The sequence below is a fragment of the Taudactylus pleione genome, unplaced genomic scaffold (assembly GCF_031769625.1).
Source record: "Taudactylus pleione unplaced genomic scaffold, aTauple2 ptg000214l, whole genome shotgun sequence".
Classification (NCBI taxonomy): Eukaryota; Metazoa; Chordata; class Amphibia; order Anura; family Myobatrachidae; genus Taudactylus; species Taudactylus pleione.
The window spans coordinates 7,927,758-7,950,872 of record NW_028284616.1 but is presented as its reverse complement, the minus strand read 5'-3'; the positions used below and the strand labels follow the sequence as shown (position 1 = coordinate 7,950,872).

The window sequence follows — 23,115 nt, the reverse complement described above, 5'->3', positions numbered from 1 at the left end:
TCCACACGCCAGGCCACCTCCCGATCACCCGCCGGACCCCTCGTTACAGCTGCAGCACCCGCCGGACCCTTCCTCCTTACCTGCCGGACCCTTCCGCCTCAGTCGCCGGACCCCTCACGACACCCGCCGGATCCCTGTAGCACCTGCCGGACCACCGCAAAAACCCCGCCGGACCACTGCAACACATTCCGGACTCACCCGCAGCACACGCCGGGGCCTCCCGTGACACCTGCCGGGACCCCCCCAGGTATTCCGAAAACCGGAATAATCCAAAATCCGAAATGCTCGTGGTCCCGAGCATTTCGGATATGGGAGACTCAACCTGTACTGACATTCATCTTAAAAATGTGGAGCCTTATTTTTATTCTCACATTAAATTGTGATATAGGGCTGAGGTAACATATTTCAATAATGCAAATAAACAGTAATATCCGAGAATACTAGCTGTTAGCAAATGGAAGATGCATGCTGAACTTGTAAAAGATGTTAGAAATGATCTCAACATATCAGAAGTAATACATGCTGCATAGTGTTTCTATAATGTCAGGCTTCATTTTATGTCCCATCTCTGCAGCTCTCTCCCTCTACATGCTGATCCTGTTTGAAATTGAGACGGGAATTGCCAGCTCCTGTATACTCAGCTTGGGCTCTATTTTTATGATAGTCACCGTAGCTCAAACTCTACACAAAGCCTCCCAGGTCACCTGCCAGAATCATGACCATGTACCAAGCACTCTCTATGAAAATGACTCTGCCCACGAGAGAGACCTTAATGACTCTACACCCTCTTCTGACCTCAACAATGATAAAGATATGTCACCAGTGCGTCCACGCCCCGAGATCCATCGTGAATTTTCCTACCCTCCATTTCTCCAGCAGCAACAAAAACAGCAGCAACAGAAACTGCAACCTCTTTCACCCTCATTCAACAATGCACAATGTGTGGTGAAACAGAGTGGAAGTATGTGCAACAGCACCAGAGACGAGCGCTATAACATCCCCAGGATGCAACGGACTCTCTCTGTTGAATCTGGTCTTATGCAGCCAAACTCCAAGCCCTGGAACGGGGTAACCCAGGAAATGAGAACAATGGTATTAAGGAAACCAGGAGTGGTAGGGAAAGACTCCACACTAGTATGAACAAATCATACCTCTATCAAAGTACAGTATGTACAGAGACATTTACATTGTGCGTATTCCCAGAACATTAGTGTACACATGGGGTTATATTTACTAAGTTTTTCAAAGCAGGAAACTTTTGGTGGTTTTGAGGGCTGGGTTTAAAAAGGCAATAGTAATACACGTAAAAAGTCTAATTTTGCTTGTATTAATACTGCTCTTTTAAAGCCAGCCCTAAGAGTCACTGAGAATTGTCGGCTTTGAAAGTACAATCTTTAGCAATTATACCCTATGATATTAATTTAGTAAATGTGCTACATACAATCTGCACACATGTAGCATGTGCGACCAAAAATCTTTATTTATGAAGCTTTTAAAACTAAAGCTATTCCAACAATTCTAGGATTTGATTAAATAAAAAGGTCAATGACAAGGTAATGCTTGTTTCGCCACTGGGGTTATAATCACCACTTTTGGAGATTCAATTATAATAAAGTGTATTAAAGCACTATTCACTAAAGTGAATTATATGAAATAAGTCAATTTAAGTGAATATACACTGTATTACCATCTGCATTTATAACAGTTGGTGAAGACTAAGTTTCTCAATATATTTATAAAGAAAATAGGAATAGGGCAGAGGTTCCCAAACGCGTTCCTCAATGCACCCTAACAGTCAGGTTTTAAGGATATCTATGCTTGACCACAGGTGACTTCATTAGTGCCTCCATCAATTATATCCAACCACCAGTGCTCAGCCATGGATATCTCTAAAACCTGAACTGTTGGGGTGCCGAGGACAGCGTTTGGGAACCTCTGGAACAGGGTGTAGAAACAAAGAATACATTAGTTTACAGAATTAAGGCCCTGATTCAGAGCCGGACGCTCTGAATCAGGGCGTTTTTTTTATTTATTTTTTTTGTGCGGCCTCCTGGCCGTTCGCATACCTGTGGGTGACCACCCACAGCTATAGCGAACGGCCATGATGATGGTCGCGATGGTCAAGACCATCGCGCTTGCGACGAGACCCTTGTGGTAGGGTCTCGTGGCCGCAAGCCCCAGAGAGATTTTGGCTCTAACAGAGCTGGAATCGCACCCCAAATGGCAGGCGTTCACATGGGAACGCCTCCGTTTGGGCAGAAACACCCCCCCCGGCCCGCCCACCAAAGGGGGTAAGCTGTCACTCCACATCAACAGCTCGCCCCTTTAGGTGCGAAACCCGGAGCGACGGATTGCCCGTCGCTAGCCGGTTCTCGCGCATGCGCACGATGGAGCCGGCTCCGTCGTGCACGTGCGCTGTGGGCCACCGTCGACCCGGTTGCGAGCGCTCAGCGCTTGCGACCGAGTCTGAATCAGGCCCTAAGAGTACAATGGATTTTTATTTTCACTATGTTTTACAAGTGCTATAAATATGTAATTTAATCGTGCATATAGTAGATTACTGCAAGTGAATTTTTAAATTGCAACATAATTTTGCAGCCTCTTTGCATGAGGTCATGAGACAGGAGGGCTGAATTTATAAAACAACTCCAGTAATATCTTCACAGACGCATATAAGGCAGAGTTTCCCAAACGCCACCATTACAAACCCAGGTTTTAAAGATATCCATGCTCGAGTCCAGATGGTTAAATCAAATTGACTGAGTTACTAATTAAGTCATCTGTGCTCAAACATGGATATCCCATCAACGTGGGCTGTAATGGCAGAGTTTGGGAACCTGCTATAAATCACTGAAATCTACAAGAATGGATACAAATGTATGTGGTATGTATGACTACAGGGTAAAAAAAAATAAAAGGAAAACCCTTTAAATAAAAAAGAAAAAATAGGTATTAGCCATTTTTATGGTTCAAAAAGTAAAACCACATTTTCTCTGCAAAGATATTGTCGCTTGACCACTGCACACCTGTAGAAAACTGCCAAAATAGAAAGGGTAAAACATTAATAAGCTCCCTAACTCTAAAATTCTGTGTAGGTAAATCTCATCAATAAAATCATCATTGTTACAAGACAAGGAAGAATTCAGGGAATTGATTTTAGACACAAAGAAAGAAAAATTGTGGAATCTGGTACTACACTAAACAGAAATCAGCCATAGAAGCGCCTGCATTGCAGGAATGATAATAAATGTGTATATATTTGCCTGTATACAGTCATACGAATCTTTGCTGTGCGCCCACTCCCTATCCTCACTCTGTGTTTCATACCAGTCCTCATCAGCGCACACTTGCACCACCCTATACAACTGGAAACAGATACTTACGCTTCCACGTAGTGCAGGCCATACATCTACAGCCTCAACTCCCCGTTCTGCCGATCCAACCTGATCCGCAGCCATCGATCGCCGATCAGTCTTGGATTGAGAAAGTTCAACATGTGAAAAATCCCAGACTGGCAGATTACGACGTTTTTTGGTCAGGATTGGGGAATCAAGATTGTTCAACATGTTGAATATCTCCGATTCCCTGACTCTGGCAGAGCGATGAATTGCAGCACTCAGTGTCAGATTTATGAGCATCTTAACTCTTCATATCCTGGCATGCTCACTTTGAACTACGCCTACATGGGAACGCACCATTACAGTCAAGTTACACCACTCTGTTTGCGCACAACTGCATCACCCATACTCGCAAATGATAGGTTCCAGGGCAAGATCAATGTGAAACCACACAAGAGGAGCTCTAAAATAAGGCGTATATTAAACTATCAGGTACTAAATGTACGATAACTTGTTTCCATAGCTTGTGAATATGCAGTAATGTTACATTACATTTCAGACTACTGCCCATCAACATCCCACGTGTAACAACTTGGGTTGAGTTTGGTATAAAATTGTGTACAGCACTTTCCCTCACTTTTGCCTTAATTCTACTTAAGTGAATTTTGTTAAAAGCAAGCATTGTAACATTCACAAAATTGAGGGTAAGTAGCTCACTGGCGCTGCCCCTTTTGAATACATGCAATATATGACAAAGATGAAATAAATCACTTTAATGTTTTGCAAACAATCCTTCTGGTAGGGGTAAAACGGTCACAATGACTCAAGAAAAAAATAACAAAGATAAAACGTAAACAATGGTATCAATGGAAGACGAGATGCACAAAAAAAAGTGTGATTGGTATAAATGTGAATAAAATATGTAGTTTTCTTTTCATCAAATACTTGCCACAGAATCACTGAATAAATAAAGTGTACGTGCAAATGGAACAGTTTAGCCTTGATAAAGACCCAGGAGGTGGTCAAAACACGTTGGCTGCAGTGACTGAGGATTGTAACCATCTCATACAAGCATTTGGGCCTCATTACATCTATCCCCTTGCTCAGCCGTCCGGAGTTCCTAGGTCCGGATGGTCAAGGGGCCCCATTCTAACATTGATGGTATGAATCCAACTTATTATTAATGTATTCCATTTGCACAGACACTTTATTCAGTGATTCTGTGGCAAGTATTTGATGAAAAGAAAACTACATATTTTATTCACATTTATACCAATCATATTTTTTTGTGCATCTCGTCTTCCATTGATACCATTGTTTACATTTTATCTTTGTTATTTTTCTTGAGTCATTGTGACCGTTTTATCCCTACCAGAGGGATTGTTTGCAAATCAAAGGTGATAGGACCCAAGTAGTTCTAGGCTGCGAGAGGACTATTTTCCCTCATCCCCAGGAACGCCATTACACATATCCTTAAAGTATTTCAAGCATTGTAACATTGTTCATGATAATTTGGTCAAGGTCACCTAAAGGAAAAAAGATATAGGGTCTGAGGTGGACACAATATCGATGTTTGCGGATTTCAACGATTTTTATTGTACTGCGCATGTGTCAGAGTTGAACTGCACATGCGCCAAGTTTGAGTACAGACAGTGGTCACAGCGAGGATTTGGATGCAGAGTGATTGACAGTCAGTAAGCGTTTGATGGAGGCAAAGGGAGGATGGCAAGTCAGACGCAGTTGTGTCGCGAATGTTTTGGTGGCATCTTGGCCAGCAACTGTGTATGTATATGCAGTTGTAATGGCTCCAGCGACTGACTTCTGACGAACATTCTGAGCAACCATAGAGCTACCCAGAGGATCAACGGTGCATCTTTGTATGCAAGCGGCGGATCAGAGACGCATTGATGAGAGTGTCTGTACAAATCATGGCGTGGCACCTGCTACATTTGCATATTTTGGCAGAGCTGCTGTGTACTGAATCACAGTCTCAGGGGATTTGCCTGTACCTCTGAATCAGGTCCATTGTCATTCCATTAAAGAGACAAGTTTTAAGTAAATGTAACGTAAATAAGAGGGTTCATATGCAAGAAAACAAAACAAAAAATTAAAATAAAAAATAAAAAGAGGGAATGTTGGTCCACCTAAATATTTTTTAGATTGGCTTCTCATTGTGTTCCAAATCAAAGATATCTTCCAATTTTGTACTGTCATTTTAACCAAAGATTAAACAAAATACCACAAATTAATGCAGCAGTCTCTCAGTCGGGAAAAAATAGGCAAGTCATTTTAAAAATAAATCATATTTTATTTGCACTTCTAAACAAATTATTCTCCGTGAGGACATTATGGATAAATGTTAGTTGTGATTGAGTGGCAGATAATAAACTAGGCATTACAGGGATTCCTGAATTTCCAATGACAAGCGACATGCTTGGTAATTAAAAAAAAAAAAAAAAGTTTATACCCACTTATATTTTAATTATACCTAAAAAAATAATGCCTAACCAAAGTATTTCATCCTGCGTTAAATCTCTACTCTCCCATCATATTTAAAAAAGATATTTATTAAAAAAAAACAATAAAATAATTTAATAAAACATATACAAATGGCAGCAGAACATGGTCTGTACTTTGATGTAACATTTACACAACAAAATGACAGCATATAGTTGGTTTTAGGGAGTGGGTGGAAAACAAGAAATAGGAAAAAAAAAAAAAACATTTTACCCAACTAGTTTACACATTTCTATAATCAGGATTTTGAGAGTAATATCACACATAAAAGGCAAGTTAGCACGGTCACAAAGCTTACAAATAATGTTTATGTGCAGTGCTTTGTTATCACTAGAGCAGAACTTCATGTTACAATCAGGTAGTACCTTTTGGTTATAAACATGTGGTTAGAAAGAGTTTTTTGAAACATAACACAAATACAACAGCTCCCAACTGTAGGGGAGTGTGCAGATTGCAGTGCAGTCACAAACCTCCTATTAATTAGCACAGAAGACCTCAGAAAAAGACATGAATTGTTCTTTCATGAGTAACTTTATACCGCATGGAGAAATACTTTTTACCAGTGTATTACACATTTCTTACATACAATCACAATTGCATCAGAATATCACAGTCCAGATCCTTCTGTTGTGGTGGTATAGCGTGACAAGTCCAGCGTAAAAGGACTGCACAGGATTGTATGTATTGTATGGATATGTACAGTATTCCTGGTACCCGCATTATTGAGTGCTGTAATCTCAATGCTATAGGTGTTTCTGCAAACTCTTCATTACGCTCTATAAACTACTCTTTATATTAATTATACAGCTTCATAATATTTGTTCTTATAACCACGCTTCTTGCTTCAGATATCCTTCACCATTATATCATAAGACAAGGGCATACATTTACTAATTATTCCATTATTCAATCCAGGAAGTAGAAGGATTTCCCTCTGACAGTCTTTTCTTGCTCAGAACTTTGCTTCTATGCAGGAAGATCACTAGACAGACAGCCAATCAGTATCCTGTACACTACCTGCGGCTCTGCACTGTGTTTAGCTGATGTTTCAGGTTGATGGCTTGTTTCAGGAGCCCATCAATACTCTTGAAGTGCACACTGCTGAAGGTCATACTTTTAACTGCACTGGGAGTAGAATATAATAAATTAAACATGGTAAGCATATTAAATAGGGCTACACGTTCTCTCTATATAATTTGTATTTATTTTTAAGTAAGGGCATATATTACAATGTGACCTTTCACCATTAAACAATATATGCATGTAAAAGCTTCTGAAACCAGACAGAGGGGGGCAGTATAGCTACACATTTCCTACTTCCTTTTTATGATAGGAGGCTATTGTAACATAGCAGGGGATTATTTTCAGATCCAAATAAATACATGCCTGCATAACAGTAAGGGAGTCTTCCAAACACAGGAACAAGACATGGGGCCTGATTCAGGTTGGATCACAAGGCTGCGGACGCATGCAACCAGTCGATGTTTGCGTTCTGCGCATGCATCGCAGGGCGCGTGCGCTAGCCGGCCACTGCGATCGGGTCTAGATGGAGACAGGAAGTTTCGCAGTCTGTGAGTCAGGGTCAAATCAACCACAACAGTGCGTATGGGTCCGATGTTACCGATGTTTTCACTGACTTGCGGATGTATGTAATGGGAAGTGGGCGGCTTTATACAGTGATGGGCGTCTTGGTATAGTGCTGCGATTGCACTGCAATCACATTCATTTGCATATTTTCGCAGTGAGCGGGTGCATGCGGTTGCAGACGATCTGTGCTGAATCAGGCCCATAATACAATGTCAATGTCGGACTTCTTAAAATGTCATAAGTTTGAGACAATTAGCTACATTTACATGCATCTCTAAAGTCATAGTAAGCACATCACTGTCGAGTCACCCATACTTGGTTACAAACAGTGAGGTTTGGGTTACAACAGTAGGTATGGAACCTATGGAACACACAGGCTTGAAGGGAGGGAGGGAAGAGAGAGGTCTGGGATGGGAGAAGAGAATGTAGCAGGAAAGTGCTTTGGGGAACAGTTGTTAGCATGGAAAAGACGGCGCAGTGTAACAGTGTGTTAAAGAGCTGGAACTTCTTTTCTTCTGTGTATGGGAGATTTCAATAATGTTTTATTTGCAGATACAGGTGGGTGGAGGGAATAGTGGATTGCGGACCTCTGCCCAGATGGTAGGGGATTTTAGCCTAGTGGATGTTTGACATTTGAGGAACCCAGATGAAATTCAATTATCCTGCTTCTCTTTGTCTTATTATATACTTTTCAAGGATTGATGTAGCACTAATCTCTCTTCAGTTAGTTCCTGCAATACTCAATGTGGAGTATAAATCAAGAGGGATTTTGGATCACTCTCCTTTTTTCTTGACTGCTGATTTTAATACAGGCCAGGACAAAGCATCCTGGAAATTTAATCCATTTTGGTTGGCACTGATGAGAGAATATACTGAATTAATCAATTTATATGATTGTTTCAGATCTGCTAATGAGCACTCAGCAGCAACCCCTATTACCTGGGACATCTTTATAGCATACATTAGGAGTACTCTAATAAACAATGAGGTCAGGGGCAGATTTCCTCATTAGTCCCTGGCACTATGCAAGAGTCTACTGCGCAGGCACCATTTTCCTGGTGATTTCTGCAGTGTGAATGAGCAGACCTTTGGAAAAATGGCATTTGCACAGAAAGGTAAGATCTGGAACTTAGGGGGTCATTCAGACCCACTCGCAAGCGGCAGTACGCTCGCAAGTGGGTCGATGTTCCCCACTGCGCATGCGCACGACGGAAGGAGTTCCGTCGTGCGCATGACCGAGACCCGGACTGTGACAGCCAAGCTGTCGCTTCGGGTCTCGCACCAAAGGGGGCGTGCTGTCAATGGTGACTGACAGCACGCCCCCTTTGGTGGGCGTGCCGGGGGCGTGGCGGCCAGACGGAGGCGTTCCCATGGGAACGCCTACAGTCTGAAGCCAGCCACACTGACATCACTAGTGATGTCAGTGGGAGTGATTTTGGCTCTGATAGAGCCAAAATCACTCCAGGGCTTGTGGCTGGGAGACCCTACCGCAGGGTCTCCGTCGCAAGTCCGATGGTCGCGATGGTCAAGACCATCGCGACCAACTTTTTGGACGCTCGTATATGCTGTGGGTGGTGACCCACAGCTATACGAGCGTCCAGGAGGACGCTCCATTTTAATGGAGGGAGGCCCTGATTCAGAGGGAGCGCTCTGGTCAGAGCGTCCGGCTCTGAATCAGGGCCTTAGTGCATAAGATGTTGGGAAAGGAGTTGCCACTAGCTGAAGGAAACAATCTTTGGTTGAAATAGGTGGTGTCTAAAATAAGACCGGTATATAAGAGCAGTGTCATGAAGACTTTGAACAGATTTGTGAAGAGCTTAAACCACTATGGTCAATGTATTTTACCTATCTTCAATTGAGACATGCACTGAGTGCACAATTTGAACAAGGCGCTACACTTCTTAAGGACGCTCCTAAGAAAAATATTTTAGTCTAGGAGGTTAAGTAAACTTATTTCTGTTCTATATGCATATTTGATAAATAATTCTTGTACTGGTGACATTAGACACATCAGGTTGAAATGAGAAGAATATTTTGGCCTCCTTTTGGGCGATGATTGAGATACTCTTTAAAATTCCAGCAGATTCCAGTATTTATTCTCCATAGGGTATATCCGAATCTTGCTCATATAGAATACTTTGGCAGAGGGCAGATTTCATGTTGTATGAAATGTAAAGCTGACACAGCTACATTTTCCCACCTCATGTGACAGTGTTCTCAAGTCTATAATCTTTGGAATGGGCCATTCCATAATAAGTGAAACCAAACTGAATTTTTATTTCCTGCAAAATCACTGGTTTTTCAAGGTAAATTTGGTCTAACAGATATCAGTGCTTCCTATGCTGGTAAAGAGATATGTAGCAACACAAGTATTTCTGTAAATGCCAATACTGAAGCTAGTTACTATTGGAAACAAATGCAAGTGAATACCAGTAGTTCAAGAGGAAGTTTAAAAGGTTTCTTATGACTCAATAATATAAATTTTTGTTCACATACTTTAGTACAATTACTACTTATATACACTATATATATAAAATTATTAAAGGTGTGACTTACGTTCATGCTACATTAGACAATGAAAATGCATGTCCCTTTCCGTCACACTGGATGTCCCTCTCAGTCACCAAAACAATTGTTTTTGCTTTTACAAAGAACAAATGCACAAATATTTAAATGAATATATTATTAAATCATTGGGTCTGCTTATCCTGCACATTAAAAATCAGAGCCCAGTCTGGTCTAATTTCACAGAACTTTAATGTTATGATATGTCGAAGCTGGATTATTGGCTGAGACAAGATCAGTTTAAAATTGAATCGCAGCAACACCATCTTGCGACTGGCCGCAAGACGCCATCTTGGAAATGAGATTGCAAGACGCCATTTTAGATAAACTCACACTTTAGGACATGTGGCGATATTACTATTAGCATCATGTGATTGCATCTGTGACCATCGCCATAAGTTACGGCGATTCACCAAAAGCCCATTTCATGACTTTACGTAGTTTGGGTGCTCTGGATAAAGTGTATATTATAATTCCCCTAAAGGATATATTGCATTAGCTAAACAGAGCAAATGGCCACGTGACAACTAGCCTGTGTAGACGAGCTTCCTGAATATAACGTCTGCTCTCACTCCAGGTGGCCCTGCTCGAATACACACCTTACATTAGCAGGCTTCCTGCAATAAAATACCTTCAACGCCAAGAGTGTTATCTTAGGTTTTGGGTCTTGTAGCTGTGCTAATTTGCATTTACACAAGAGCCTGGGAGAACAAAGGACTTTACTTTTGAGCCTGGGAAGGGTGGGGGCTGCCGAGAGAGGGGGGCGTGTGGAACTATAAGGCTCAGCATTCCACACTACTAGGTGTTCACTTAGTTTAAGTGAGATTTAAGTGCACCATTTCTCATACACACATTAACACGCACAATTGCGCTGGTAACTAATCGCATATTAGTGAATGCATAAGATCCTATATGAAAACGCTGTTCATTAGCTTTATGCGCACGCATCTGCTCCAAGTTAACTAGCGTCTTTATATCAAACCCCGCATACTCACACATTACATATTTACATACAAGGTTCCATAAGCTTTAAGGTATAAGATTTAAGTTTGTTCATTTAGTATAAATGCTGTGAAATTAAGATTATTTGGTAACTAAGGTTTTATACATGATAAGTGAACCGTGTTTGGTATTATACTGATGCGTACTCTTTCAACAGAATTCTGGTATTATCGGTGTGGAGATTGCATCATGCATTTTCAACTTATGGACCGCAGAGACTTCAAGCAACAAAATGTATATTATATGAACAACTGTTAGGATGTTGCATGGGGCGGGAAACCAGAGACCCTCAGTTGTTGGAGGCTGGGTTTTGTCTATTTGAATCAGCCTGTTAAATGCTCTGTAACAGATGCATCCCCCTTGAGGACCAATGGCATCAGCAACAAACTTCTCTATTGTGTTGTCTATTTCTGGGGGGTATAAATATGTGTGCTCCAACACTGGGTCTTAGTCTTCTTGCTGACTGACGAGGGGTTTCTTGCTGATGCCTAACATCTGGACCAGAGAGCGCTGCGTATGTATAATTGTACTTGGGTCTGTATAATCTCTTTGCGCTTAGATTATATGAGGATCATAGCGTGTAACTGCTGTACTTTTACTTGAATAATACTTTGTGCTTTGGAACCACAGATTCTAGGTCTGAAGTCTTTATTTACTGTATGACTGCGTACGCAAAATAGCGTCATCCATAGAGGTTTATAGGTAGGATATTAGAAGGTATAGGCAGGGGTATATAGAGGTTCAAATATAGATTCCTTAGTCACCTCAGAAGGATTTTGTATTTTGTACAAGTCTCGTTCTATCACAAGTACATTTCATTTTACTTTTTTGCGACAAATACCATCTTTTTTTTCTTTTACTTTTATTTTACTAGAATCAACTTGAAGCATTAACTAATTTATGATGAAAGAAAGTTCTAGATTAATTTTTCAACCTTATTCATGGAATGGGACTTAAAATTTTAAATGTATCCAAATGTCCCATTTCGTCACATGGAATGGCCCAAAAGCAGATTTTGACTAGATCAGCAAGACTGTTCTATTACAATTATCACTGCCTACAGCGCCCAAGGTACCTGAAGCAACTTCTGAATCCTTACTATCACGCTCGCTTACTGCAGTCTGTAGATCAAGGTCTATTAGCAGTACACAGAATCTCCCTAAATTCATCTGGGGGTTTGCTTTTAGCTTTGTGGCTCAGACTCTGTGGAACTCGCTTTTCCGCACAGTACGAGAGGCCTCCACTCTAGAACCCTTAAAAAAACAGACTCAAGATTCATCTGTTTACTCGAGCATTCACTAATGTTTCTCTTTTCTGTTAAGCTTATTTTCTAATTTGTGTTTACAATGCAAATGTAAGGCACTTTGAGTGCTATTGGGAGAAAAGTGCTACATAAATAGCATTATTACTACTCTGTTTATTTTGGATTCAAATTGGAAATGGGTTCAACTAGTCAATGCAACAGCATAGTATTAATTTATTTATACTAGCAAAATATGCATTGCTATGGATGTCAGATAGGAGAATAAATCAGTCATGAGAAATTTGTTTAGATGGGAAATGTCACGGCACTAGGAGCATTATAATTTGGGTCAGGTCCCCATGGGCTAGCTGGGCATACTGGTGTGAAAGAGAAGCTAGGTGGCCTTATGATGCTGTTCTTCATGCGGACCACTAGAGGCAAAAGAGGTGGGCTGGTGCAGTAGAGAGGGCATCATGGACGGAGTGCGCGTGGTAAGAACAGTGTCAGCTACTCGGGAGAGATTAGCTGAGGAAACAACACTGGGGCAGTATACAGGTTTTCTGGGTTGCGAGTATGCTGGTATACTAAGCAGAAGCAAGTTTTCATGTTTTTCCCGTATGCTAGTATACTAGGCAGGTGCAGCTTCCACTGTTGGAGCGATAGAGCAGGGAGACAGGGTTTCCAGTAATGGAACAGGGGGCTTGATTCAGCGTGCACTGCTGAACACACATTCTCAATATTCGGGAATCTACACAGGCGCCTGACCCGTAGATGCGCATGTGAAGTATGGGTCCTGCATGATCGCACACAGAGTGGCAGCAGACTGTCAACGATTGACAGTCTACTGCCATTTGTGAGCGGGAGGGGGCGGCGATGGCCTCCGTTTACCAAAAGGGAAGAGGCCAGGATCTCCGTTGGCTGGATATTTCCTAGTCTCTTTCCCTCATCTGCGGGGGCCGGCTTGCGTGACCCCATGGGTCACTTAGCCAGCCAATTTTCTCAAAGATTATCCGATACTGCGTTGTACAAGGCAGCTCGGATAAGTAATGCAGCAGGAGGCGTGATGCCTCTTGCTGTATTATCATAATTGCAAGGACGGGATTGCAAAGCTGCTTGTGTGCAGCTTCACAATTCTGTCCTAAACTGAATCAAGCCCAGAATGTTGAACGTAATACAGAGCTAGGAGCCAAGGTGCTTCGTCTTCTGGGTGAGACGGTATACTGGCAATGTTTTGCCAGCACTTCCTGCTTTAACCATTTCACTGCTTAAGGTTCTCTCACCCTCGTGCTGAAGTCATTTTCCCACGTCAGCAATTGTCACATTCCAACATCAATGTCACTTTTTATGCGATACCCACACAAATCTTACCTTGTTTTTTTCAGAATAGACTTAACTCATCAAAATAATTTTTACCCAAATTTCAAGAAAGGGAACCAAAAAGAAAAAGTGTTCTTTTTGGTCTTCTAAGCACCACAAAGAAATACTTTGTTGTTCTTGTTTCACCAATAATCCACCTTTCCAAAATAGTAAAAGCAGGATTCTATGTGAGGTTTTGACATAAAAAAATCTGCACTTGAAAATAATTAATTTTTTTTTACATTTCAGTCTTGAAATAAACGCTTCCTATGTGTAGGAAGAATATGGTTGCCTAACAAGCCTACATTTTATAAAGTAGACAACCTACCGTATGAAATGAGGGACCAGAGTCTGACGATGTGCCTCAGTAGTTATCGTTTGGTCACCAGACGATAACTACTAATGAGGCATATCGTCTGAAAGAGGAGACTCCCCTTTCAGGACGGGGTAGAAATTCTCTGTCCAAATTTGACAACGTTTGGCATAAGTGGTAACATCGAGCTGTGTAATCGGGCCAAAGCCTCTTTAAGGTTATCCATGCTCGAGCCCAGACGGTTAAATCAAATTGACTGAGTTACATGGCTATCCTTAAAACCTGGACTGTAATGGCAGAGTTTGGGAGCCTCTGCTCTAGCCTAACAAATTTATTAAGACCTGCGAGCACCCATTATGCTTTATCTTATTGTTTCTGGTTGCCCCCGGTAAATATAGAATATTAGTATAGTCTCAGAAAATAGATAACTAACTAGGATATATTTTCATTTTCTTTTAATGCACAATGCTTATATTAGATTTTCTTGACATTGCATTGTGATATGATGTATGAATGTTTTTGTGGATATGTCCATTCTATTTCACATACATATCAAAAACTAACAAAAATGTAGAAAAAAACAACAATGTATCCTGTATTTATGTGCTTAGGCAGCAGCTTTCAGTGCTGTGTAAACTGGGGAAAAAAAAAAAGAGGTCATGATACAGCTGGGGTTCTAGATTATTAATATTCTTTAAGCACATTTGGGGGACCTCAGAAAAAAAGGGATCCCTGTGTTATGGCCATTATATCTGAACTTTAAGATGGAAAATTGCATTTTTATACGACTTTATAACAAAAACAAATTACCCAACCTCCAACTCAAACATCAAATAAACAACAATTGGCGGTATAACATTCATGGGTTTAGCTTTAATGGATGCAGCGAGTGCCGTTGCTATGGGACCCAGAGGGTTATGCCCTGATAACATTGTATAACACAGCAAATGAATCATACAATACCTGCATGCATACTCTACAGTGTATATAGATCCCTGACTTTGTTCTTCCCAATTCTGCATGTCAGCCTACAACAAGAAAAGATTTGCTTCCGTTATAGCACATCAAAGATGCAGACATCATGGTACGGCTAGTACACAGGCAGTTTATGCTAGCAACTTAGGAGAGGAATTTATACAATTTCTTAATAATAATAATGTCATTCTTAACAGTTAATCTGGCTATTAGAACATGCAGACAATTTATTAATTAATATTTATTTATATAGTGCATTGTCTGTATGCAATATTCTGCCCACCGATCACAATATATAGGTTTGGTGACATAAGGAGCTCTTTATACAATGATTGGCATTTCCACAGTTCAGAGAGCAAAACCTCCAAAATAATACGCTATTATTGTAGCGGCATCAGTATCATATCTCCTCAGCTAACACATCCAAGCTTAATATAAATAGGTTTCTGTTACACTGGAGACAACCACTTACCTGAAAACTGTGCATATGCCTCTGTATGGATTTATAATAAAATAACATGTTATTACAATACTATGCTAGCTCTGATTTTTAAGCTTTGTAAATAACAGCTGACCTAGAAAACATTACTTCTACTATATTAATCATAAAATATACCAATTTGCTAATTAATTATGGTATCCATGCCAGTAACATATTCAGATAATTTAACAATAAGGCTATCCAAATATTATTATTATTATCCTTTATTTATATGGCACCTCAAGTGTTCCGCATCGCCTTACATAGAGCATAAAACTGATAAGTGAACAAGAAACAAGTAACTTACAGTACATTACAGAGCAGAACAAGGACACGATTTATATACATAGCTGTAATAGCGATTAAAGCACTCACAATAAGCAGCAGGGAGTTGGCAGTCACGTGGTAGGTGGCCTTGTGGGGAGTAAGGAGTAGAAGAAAATGTAAAGAGAAGCACATGAGGGAAGAGGTCCCTGCTCGTGACAGCTTACATTCTAAAGGGGAGGGGCAGACAGACAGGCATGACACAGAAGGGGAAGATAGGGAGGAAAGAGCATGAAGTGGGTTAGGATGAGAGTTGGAAGGCCTTGATGAAATAGTGGGTCTTGAGAGTCCGTTTGAAGATTTATAGAGAGGTGGAGAGTCTGATAGGGAGAGGGAGAGAGTTCCAAAGGTAGGGAGCAGCACGGGCAAACTCTTGGATGAGGGAGTGGGAGGAAGTAATCAGTTGGCAAGAGAGGCGGCATGCATTTGTTGAGCGAAGTGGGCGGGAGTGTGAAGGGAAAGAAGGTCAGAAATGTATGTGGGGGAGGATTTAGTGAGGGCTTTGTAGGCAGTGGAAGAACCTTGAATTGGCATCTGAAGGGGAAGGGGAGCAGATGTAGAACGACTGGAGAGGAAGATGAGCTGAGCAGCAGCATTGAGGACCGATTGTAGTGGAGAGAGGTGAGAGACTGGGAGGCCAGCTAGAAGGTTACAGTAGTCCAATGTGGAGATGACCAGCGAGTGGATAAGGGTTTTAGTGGCATCCTGGGTGAGGAAGGGTCTAATCCTGGAGATATTCTTTTAGGTGGAAATGGCAGGACTGCGAGAGATGCTGAATGTGTGCTTTAAAAGGAGAGGGAGGAGTCTAGAATAACTCCAAGACAGCACACTTTGGGGCTAGAGGAGATAGTTGTGCCATCAATAGATAATGAAATTGTGGAAAGTGAGGTAGTGGAAGAGGGTGGGAAGATGATCAGCTCAGTCTTAGACATATTAAGTTTAAGAAAGCGCTAGGAGATCCATGTAGAGACAGCAGAGACAGTTGGAGATACGGGTAAGAAGCGAGGGGGGAGCTCAGTGGTGGAAAGGTAAATCTGAGTATCATCAGCATAGAGATGATATTGGGGATCAAAAGAGATTATGAGTTCACCTAAAGAGAATGTATATAGGGAGAAAAGGAGAAATCCAAGAACAGAACCTTAGGGAACTCCTATATTAGTGGAAGTGTGGGGGGGGGGGGAGGTGTGGAAAGGAGTCATGAGAAGAGATAGAAGGAACGATCAGAGAGGTAGGAGGACAGTCAGGAGAGGGCAGTTCCACATAAACCAAGAGAGTGAAGGATTTGCAGGAAGAGAGGGTGGTCTACAGTGTCAAATGCAGCAGAGAGGGCAAGGAGAATGAGCAGAGAGTTGTTGCCCTTGGATTTTGCAGCAAGGAGGTCATTGCTGACTTTCATGAGGGCAGTGTCAGTGGAGTGGAGAGAACGGAAGCCGGATTGAAATGAGTCAAGGAGGGAGTGGGAGAAAAGAAAGGTGGTAATGCGGTTGTAAAAAATACGCTATAGGGGTTTGGAAGCAAAACTCCTAATATATAAAATATAAGCAGGATACGGTTGAACAGGGATAAGCAACAGTTGTCCTCCATTTATTCCCTGCAGCTCCCAGCTACTTCATGCTTTATGGTCATATATGTTTATTATAGCTTGTAACGCTGTTTTGAAAGGTCTGCCACAACAGGTGTTTATTTCATTGGTTAAATTAATTCATTTACTTACTACTGAAATTAAGAGTAATGTGCAGCTCTTTTGAAGGTTAGATTGCAACCCAATCCGACCCCCAAAGTGTGTCAGGTTTCCTATCGCTGCTGTAGAAGCTCTGGAATTCTCACATACCTTATGCTGGGCGAGCTCTGGAAGAGACCTGCGGACATGTTCCTGTAGCCGATACAGAGCCACTGAAGGCTCATTGGCGAGGACATACATGCTCTCGGTAAACTTGTCTGTCACTAAGGTACAGAATATAAGGTTACAGTCACTCCTTGGGAGATTAAATGAACAAAGATTAATGGTGCGTACACACTAAACGATAGAGGCACGACTGTATGATTACGACATTGTAATCGTACAATCGTTCATCTTCCTTTGCAGTGGGATAATGTGCCTACACTGAACAATATGTCATTCAGTGCAGGCACCCTCCCTTATGCCCAAACATGCCCAACCTGTCGTTATCAGCAAGTTGGCCTGCAGGTTCAGGCGATGAATGTTGTCGAAAATGACCAGCGGGAGCATGCATCACTGGTCGTTTTCGAAATAATACTGCACTGAACAATTATTGAGCGATTGAACGATTACGATGTTGTAATAGTTCAAGCGCTCATTTTAATTGTCTAGTGTGTACGCACTTTTACAGGTCACTCCCATTAAGTACATCATGTTGGTTATACTGTGTATAATCGTGACATAAATGCATTATGCTACGTATTCAGCCTTTACTTGTAATACTTTTGTTATTTTTATAAGAATTTTCTAAGAAAATGTATCAATAGAATATGTCCAGCAAGTGTTAAATGCAAATATACATGCAAATATAAATCAGCCGATATTAATTTGTTAATATTGGAAAATACTAAGACTAGGAGGCACACAATGGTGAAGTACGTTTAAAACCCAATTCTTTAATGAAAACAAGAAACCACTCGCACATTAAGTTGTGATGTATGGAAATATCACAAACAGTGCATAAAGAAATAGGACCTCCGGTCATCCCACATCAGCCGGCATGCCTGGCGTCCTCTCCAATCTACCAGCGCTTCCTGGACCGATGATGCCATAGGGTCTCAGTCATAAGCTAAGTCCAATGGGCTTGGTCAGGGGTGCTGGCTGATGTGGGATGACCGAAGGTCCTATTTCTTTATGCGCCTCCTATTCTTTTTATCCATGTACAGAAGAAACACTGACCTTTGGAAAGAGGTATTTTAGGAGAAGCTGCACAACAAAAATGGACAATAACTGGACTTTCACATATTTGCATTTATTACAAAATACTATGTAACATTTTCCAAACTTTGTGCGAATTTTGAAACTGCATTTGTTTAACATGTGATATATTATATTATATATACATATTATATACATTATAATAGCCTAAAATAGCAGGTGGTTCGCATAAGCAGCAGTAACACCATTTGGAAGGTAGGCTATTGTATTCAGTGGTTAAATAGTTAATCTCTACATAAGCATATAAGTTGAAGTTGTAACAAACACATATACCCCTTGCTAGGCCTCTTTGAGGTTTGAAATGAGATTGTCTTAATACAGTGCAGTCTTTCCATAGAATGGTCAAATAAGCCATAATTTGAGGGGCCTAGCCCTACCTGCCATTTCTACTACTAGAAGTATAATGAGCCTTTCATGCCTTATATGTCTTATCAATAGCAGCTACATTCCATTGGAATGACCATCATAAGCTGTGTAGAGATGCTAAGCATTATGGGTAACTGTTAGTGATGTCCATACTCTACAAACAAAGGAGTTTTGAAACAGTTCATCTCCATACATACTAAGATACGTCATTACTGTATCTCTTTGAGTATATCTTAGTGCTTACGGAGCATGTGCAAGAGAAATAAGTTTGGTCAATGCTACGTTGGACCAATCAGTGCTTGATACCTAGCACTGTATGTAACTGATATGGGCTTGATATCCGGCAAGCCAACACCCTAGACTAAGGTATATAATCAGGAAGTACACAAAGGACCCTTTAACTCGTGCATGGATTTAAGTCTGCAGATAGGATGCTTGCAATGTAAATTGAACTACCTGGGCGTTGTGAAACGAGGGCTCCGAATGAGAAGATAAGATGAAGTAAATCTTATGCTGAAGAGGATGAATTACCGGTGTCATCTGAATACATAGACAAAAGTTAAGTATACAGTATACTTTGTATGTTGTTTGTTTATTCTTTGTTTCTTACTTGTAAATAAAGTGTGTTAATTTGTACCTCATTCATATTGGTCACATGTGTGTAGCTATTTCATTTCGATCAGAACGAAATCCACCGTTATGCAGCTATACAGTACAGCACATTGCTTCTCCACCTTTTGGCTAAGATCAAATGTTGTATGTTTTAGGAGGGCCTGGTAACTCCTTCCATCATGAACAGAATGATGTGGGGTTCTGACAGGCAGAGAGTAAGGAAAGCACAGGATATGTGTGTACAACCCATAGGTGCTGGATCATTACTGGGGAGCGGCAGCACAAAGAGAAAGGCACTGTGCACATTATCCCTATTTTTGTTGTTACACAATTGCCTTCTTTTCTTTAGTGTTCTAGCTGGGAATTTTACAGCTCTAACCAGTGGTTGGGGATATAACTCACTGTAGTATTTACTATCACAAAATTTCCACTTTTGCTTTCTTCACGACTGGCTTGAGAGAGTGCAGTACATATGCCTTTATGGTGCGGCCCTAAGATTTATTGACTGGATGCAGCTCCTGTGACTCCTAGGCTAAATAGATGCTCCAAGCTTTGCAAGCAAAGGGAGGGTATGAAAACTCTCACTCCTTTAGAGGAAAGGCCTAAAACATTTTAAAGCACAATCCAAGGCCTTCAAGAAGAATGAATACAATTACAGCACACCCCAGAGCCCCTTATGCCGCACAGAGATGTCAGTGACAGTACAGAGTTTCAATGACAGAACTACAATGGAATTCAATGTCGGGGTCAATTTTGCCATATTTGGTCATAGTGACTAATGTATAACTTCCCCTAAACTTTAATACACTTCCCATATTTCGTAAGAAAGGTATTATATAAGCCAGGGAAAATAAAAGACTATTTAAAAATGTTTCCAGGACATACTATATGTAAAATGAACAGAATATCAAGAGTGATCATGCTGAGCAAAGAAATGTGTGGGTCCCAGGGAAGCCTCACTTATAAAAAATACACAATCATTAAAAATTCAAGACTGTAACCCAGAATTTTGTAATGTAACATACCTGTCACTCTATGACATACGATGTAACCCATTACATATATGACATCAGAAGGTAGCATGTTGAGAGTAATTAGCACGTGTGGCGGTCACACAATCTGTATAGAAGCAGCCTGTGGAACTACAAATGCCAGTGTGTTCTGTCAGGGCATTCTGGTTCTTGTAGTTCTGCAGCAGCTGGGGGGGACATAGGGAGTCCAGTGATACATTACATCCCGAAATCATTAACCGGTGTGGGGCTGCTGGGCACGGTCAGGCTGAGCACCGCAACGCTTCCTCTCCCACTCATGAACGTGTTCCTGCTGGCACTGCAGGGCAGCCATGAGCCTCTGACTGAGAAAAACAGGCGCTTCCAGCCCACGCAGGGACTGCTGGGCAGCCACGAAGCTGCCAACTGAGATGGAGAGCAGGCGCTTTCAGCCCCCGCGAACTCAGAACAGCCCCCAGACGGGCACCCTCCACCACACTTCTGGCACCGCGACGCCATATTGGGTTCTGGCACAGGCCATACGCCTCCATGTAGGATTGTTATTGGCTGCTATGCCGTACACTAGTGAGTGACTGACAGCGCGTCCTGCAGGACCCGCTCACTTTTAAAAACTGAGTTCTACAACGCCTGTAGCGTATAAAAACATGCTGGTGGTCAGGATGCTGGTGGTCAGAAACCTAGCAGCAGTCTGAATCCAGACTCCAGAATCCTGACATTCCGATGGTGGGTATTACGGTTAGGCTGCTGGGGGTGGGGGTAAGGGTTAAGCTAGGTACATACTGGAGGGAGGTCAGGTTGATTTGCCATTTCATAACAACAAATCGCCTACATTGCTCAGTGTGTAAGGGCGCTTGTGCGCTCCCGTGGTCATCTGCGACAGACGCTAGGTTTGATGTGCTGAACATCAAACCTAGTGATATCGCTAGCGACCTGTGCTATGCTTATGAAGGACAGAGCAGTGATCTTTCCGTCGTTCATTAACTCGTTCAAGTGAGTATAGGCATTCCCAATTCAAGGGCATTCATTGCGATGTCAATGCCCATCGCTCTAGTGTGTACCCAGCTTTATGGTTAGACTGCGGAGGATTACGCTGTGGGAAAGGAGGGTTAGGGTAAGTGTTAGTATACTAACAAATTGCTGTTGGTGTTCTGACCGTCAGCATCCTGACCTCTGGGATCCTGTACCCAACTTGTACGTATCACTGCTAGAAGCAGCAATACATAATGAAAGATACCGCCATTGTAGCAGACCTTAATAGTGTATTTAGGCCCCCATACACAGTGCGCTATAGCAGCCGATCAGACGGATTGGTACGATATCGGTCAGTGCACGCCCCGTGGGTTCATACATCGCTCCTCCAGATCTTACATGCTGCACATAAAAGATCTGGTGATGCGATGTACTATCCCGTGCAGCGCTATGCAGGGGGGATTGGATATCGCACCGTGTATGGGGGCCTTAAGGGGCAGGGACTGGTGTGAATAATTAACCCTTCTCTGTAAAGTGCAGCGTAACATAATGGTGATACATAACAGTTAGGGGTATATTTACTAAGCAGTGTTAGGAGACAAAGTGAAATGAGATAAGGTACCAGCCAATCAGCTCCTGAAATCTCCCCTACAGATTGTAAGCTTGCGAGCAGGGTCCTCTTTCCCTTATGCATGTGTTTTATGTATGCATGTCTTTTACAACCCAGTATAATGTTAATTCAAATTGTAAAGCACGACGGAATTTGCTGCGCTATATAAGAAACGGTTATTAAATAAATAAATAATAAATCTCACAGGCTGGGTTTGAAAAATGACAGTTGGGAGCTGTTTGGCTGGTACCTTATCTTCTCATTTCAGTTTGATCCTGCTTAGTAAAAGACCCCTTAATATGTAGAAGTAATTGAATAAATAAAAAAGTATATATATAGTATACACACATTACACCGCCTCTTCCTGTGTAGGTACGCATGAAGTGTGCATCACTGTATGTAGCCGGTCCCCGCAGCCCTCTCACCTTTCTTCACCTTTATCTGCATCTCCTGCTCCTCCATGCCCAGCTCTCCCAGCATGCAGCGCGCCCGCTCTCAGGGTCTGGCCACACCAGGGACACATCCACTGTTGCGCAGCTACAGACAAAACCACAGACCTAGGCCTAGGTCCATCGCCAAAAGCAGTCCGGGTGAAACTTGACACAAACGTTCCGCCTCTTACAGCTGAGCTTAGTCAATGTGTCTACAGATTACATACACACACAGCTACTACTACTAATGTGTACCCTTTCCAATCATGACATGCACAACATGCAGCCTCACACTGCTGCATATAACCAGTTATCGTGGCACTGCAGGTCCCAGCAAGTCTTAGAGGATGGCAGTATATGCTGGTAGAGCCACAGGTTGCCACCTGTACAGGACTAGGGGCACACTGATTTACATATGTAACAGCACTGTACTGTGCACTGACGGCTATCAGTTAACGCTGTCCTGAGACTGCACGCC

At 41.8% G+C, this 23,115-nt stretch overlaps 2 protein-coding genes across 3 annotated transcripts in view; one reads left to right on the top strand and one right to left on the bottom strand.

Annotated features, from left to right (window-relative positions):
- TMEM221 (transmembrane protein 221) overlaps positions 1-11,282 on the top strand; it is a 25,199-nt gene extending 13,917 nt beyond the window's left edge. The window contains exons 4-5 of one of the 2 annotated variants that reach the window (XM_088478427.1): positions 575-1,189; positions 11,167-11,282. In XM_088478427.1, coding sequence (XP_088334553.1) covers positions 575-1,140 — 566 coding nt within the window. In that variant the 3' untranslated portion in view covers positions 1,141-1,189; positions 11,167-11,282. Of the gene's footprint in view, positions 1-574; positions 1,282-11,166 lie in introns of those variants that run through there. The other variant, XM_088478426.1, reaches the window with a different exon arrangement.
- Positions 5,626-23,114, bottom strand: BORCS8 (BLOC-1 related complex subunit 8). The gene is made up of 4 exons (XM_088478428.1): positions 22,632-23,114; positions 17,533-17,645; positions 14,885-14,949; positions 5,626-6,980 (listed from the first exon to the last, which is right to left on the bottom strand). The coding sequence occupies exons 1-4, from the start codon at positions 22,684-22,686 to the stop codon at positions 6,869-6,871; spliced, it is 345 nt and encodes a 114-aa protein (XP_088334554.1). The 5' UTR covers positions 22,687-23,114; the 3' UTR covers positions 5,626-6,868.
- Between the last annotated feature and the right edge of the window lies 1 nt (position 23,115).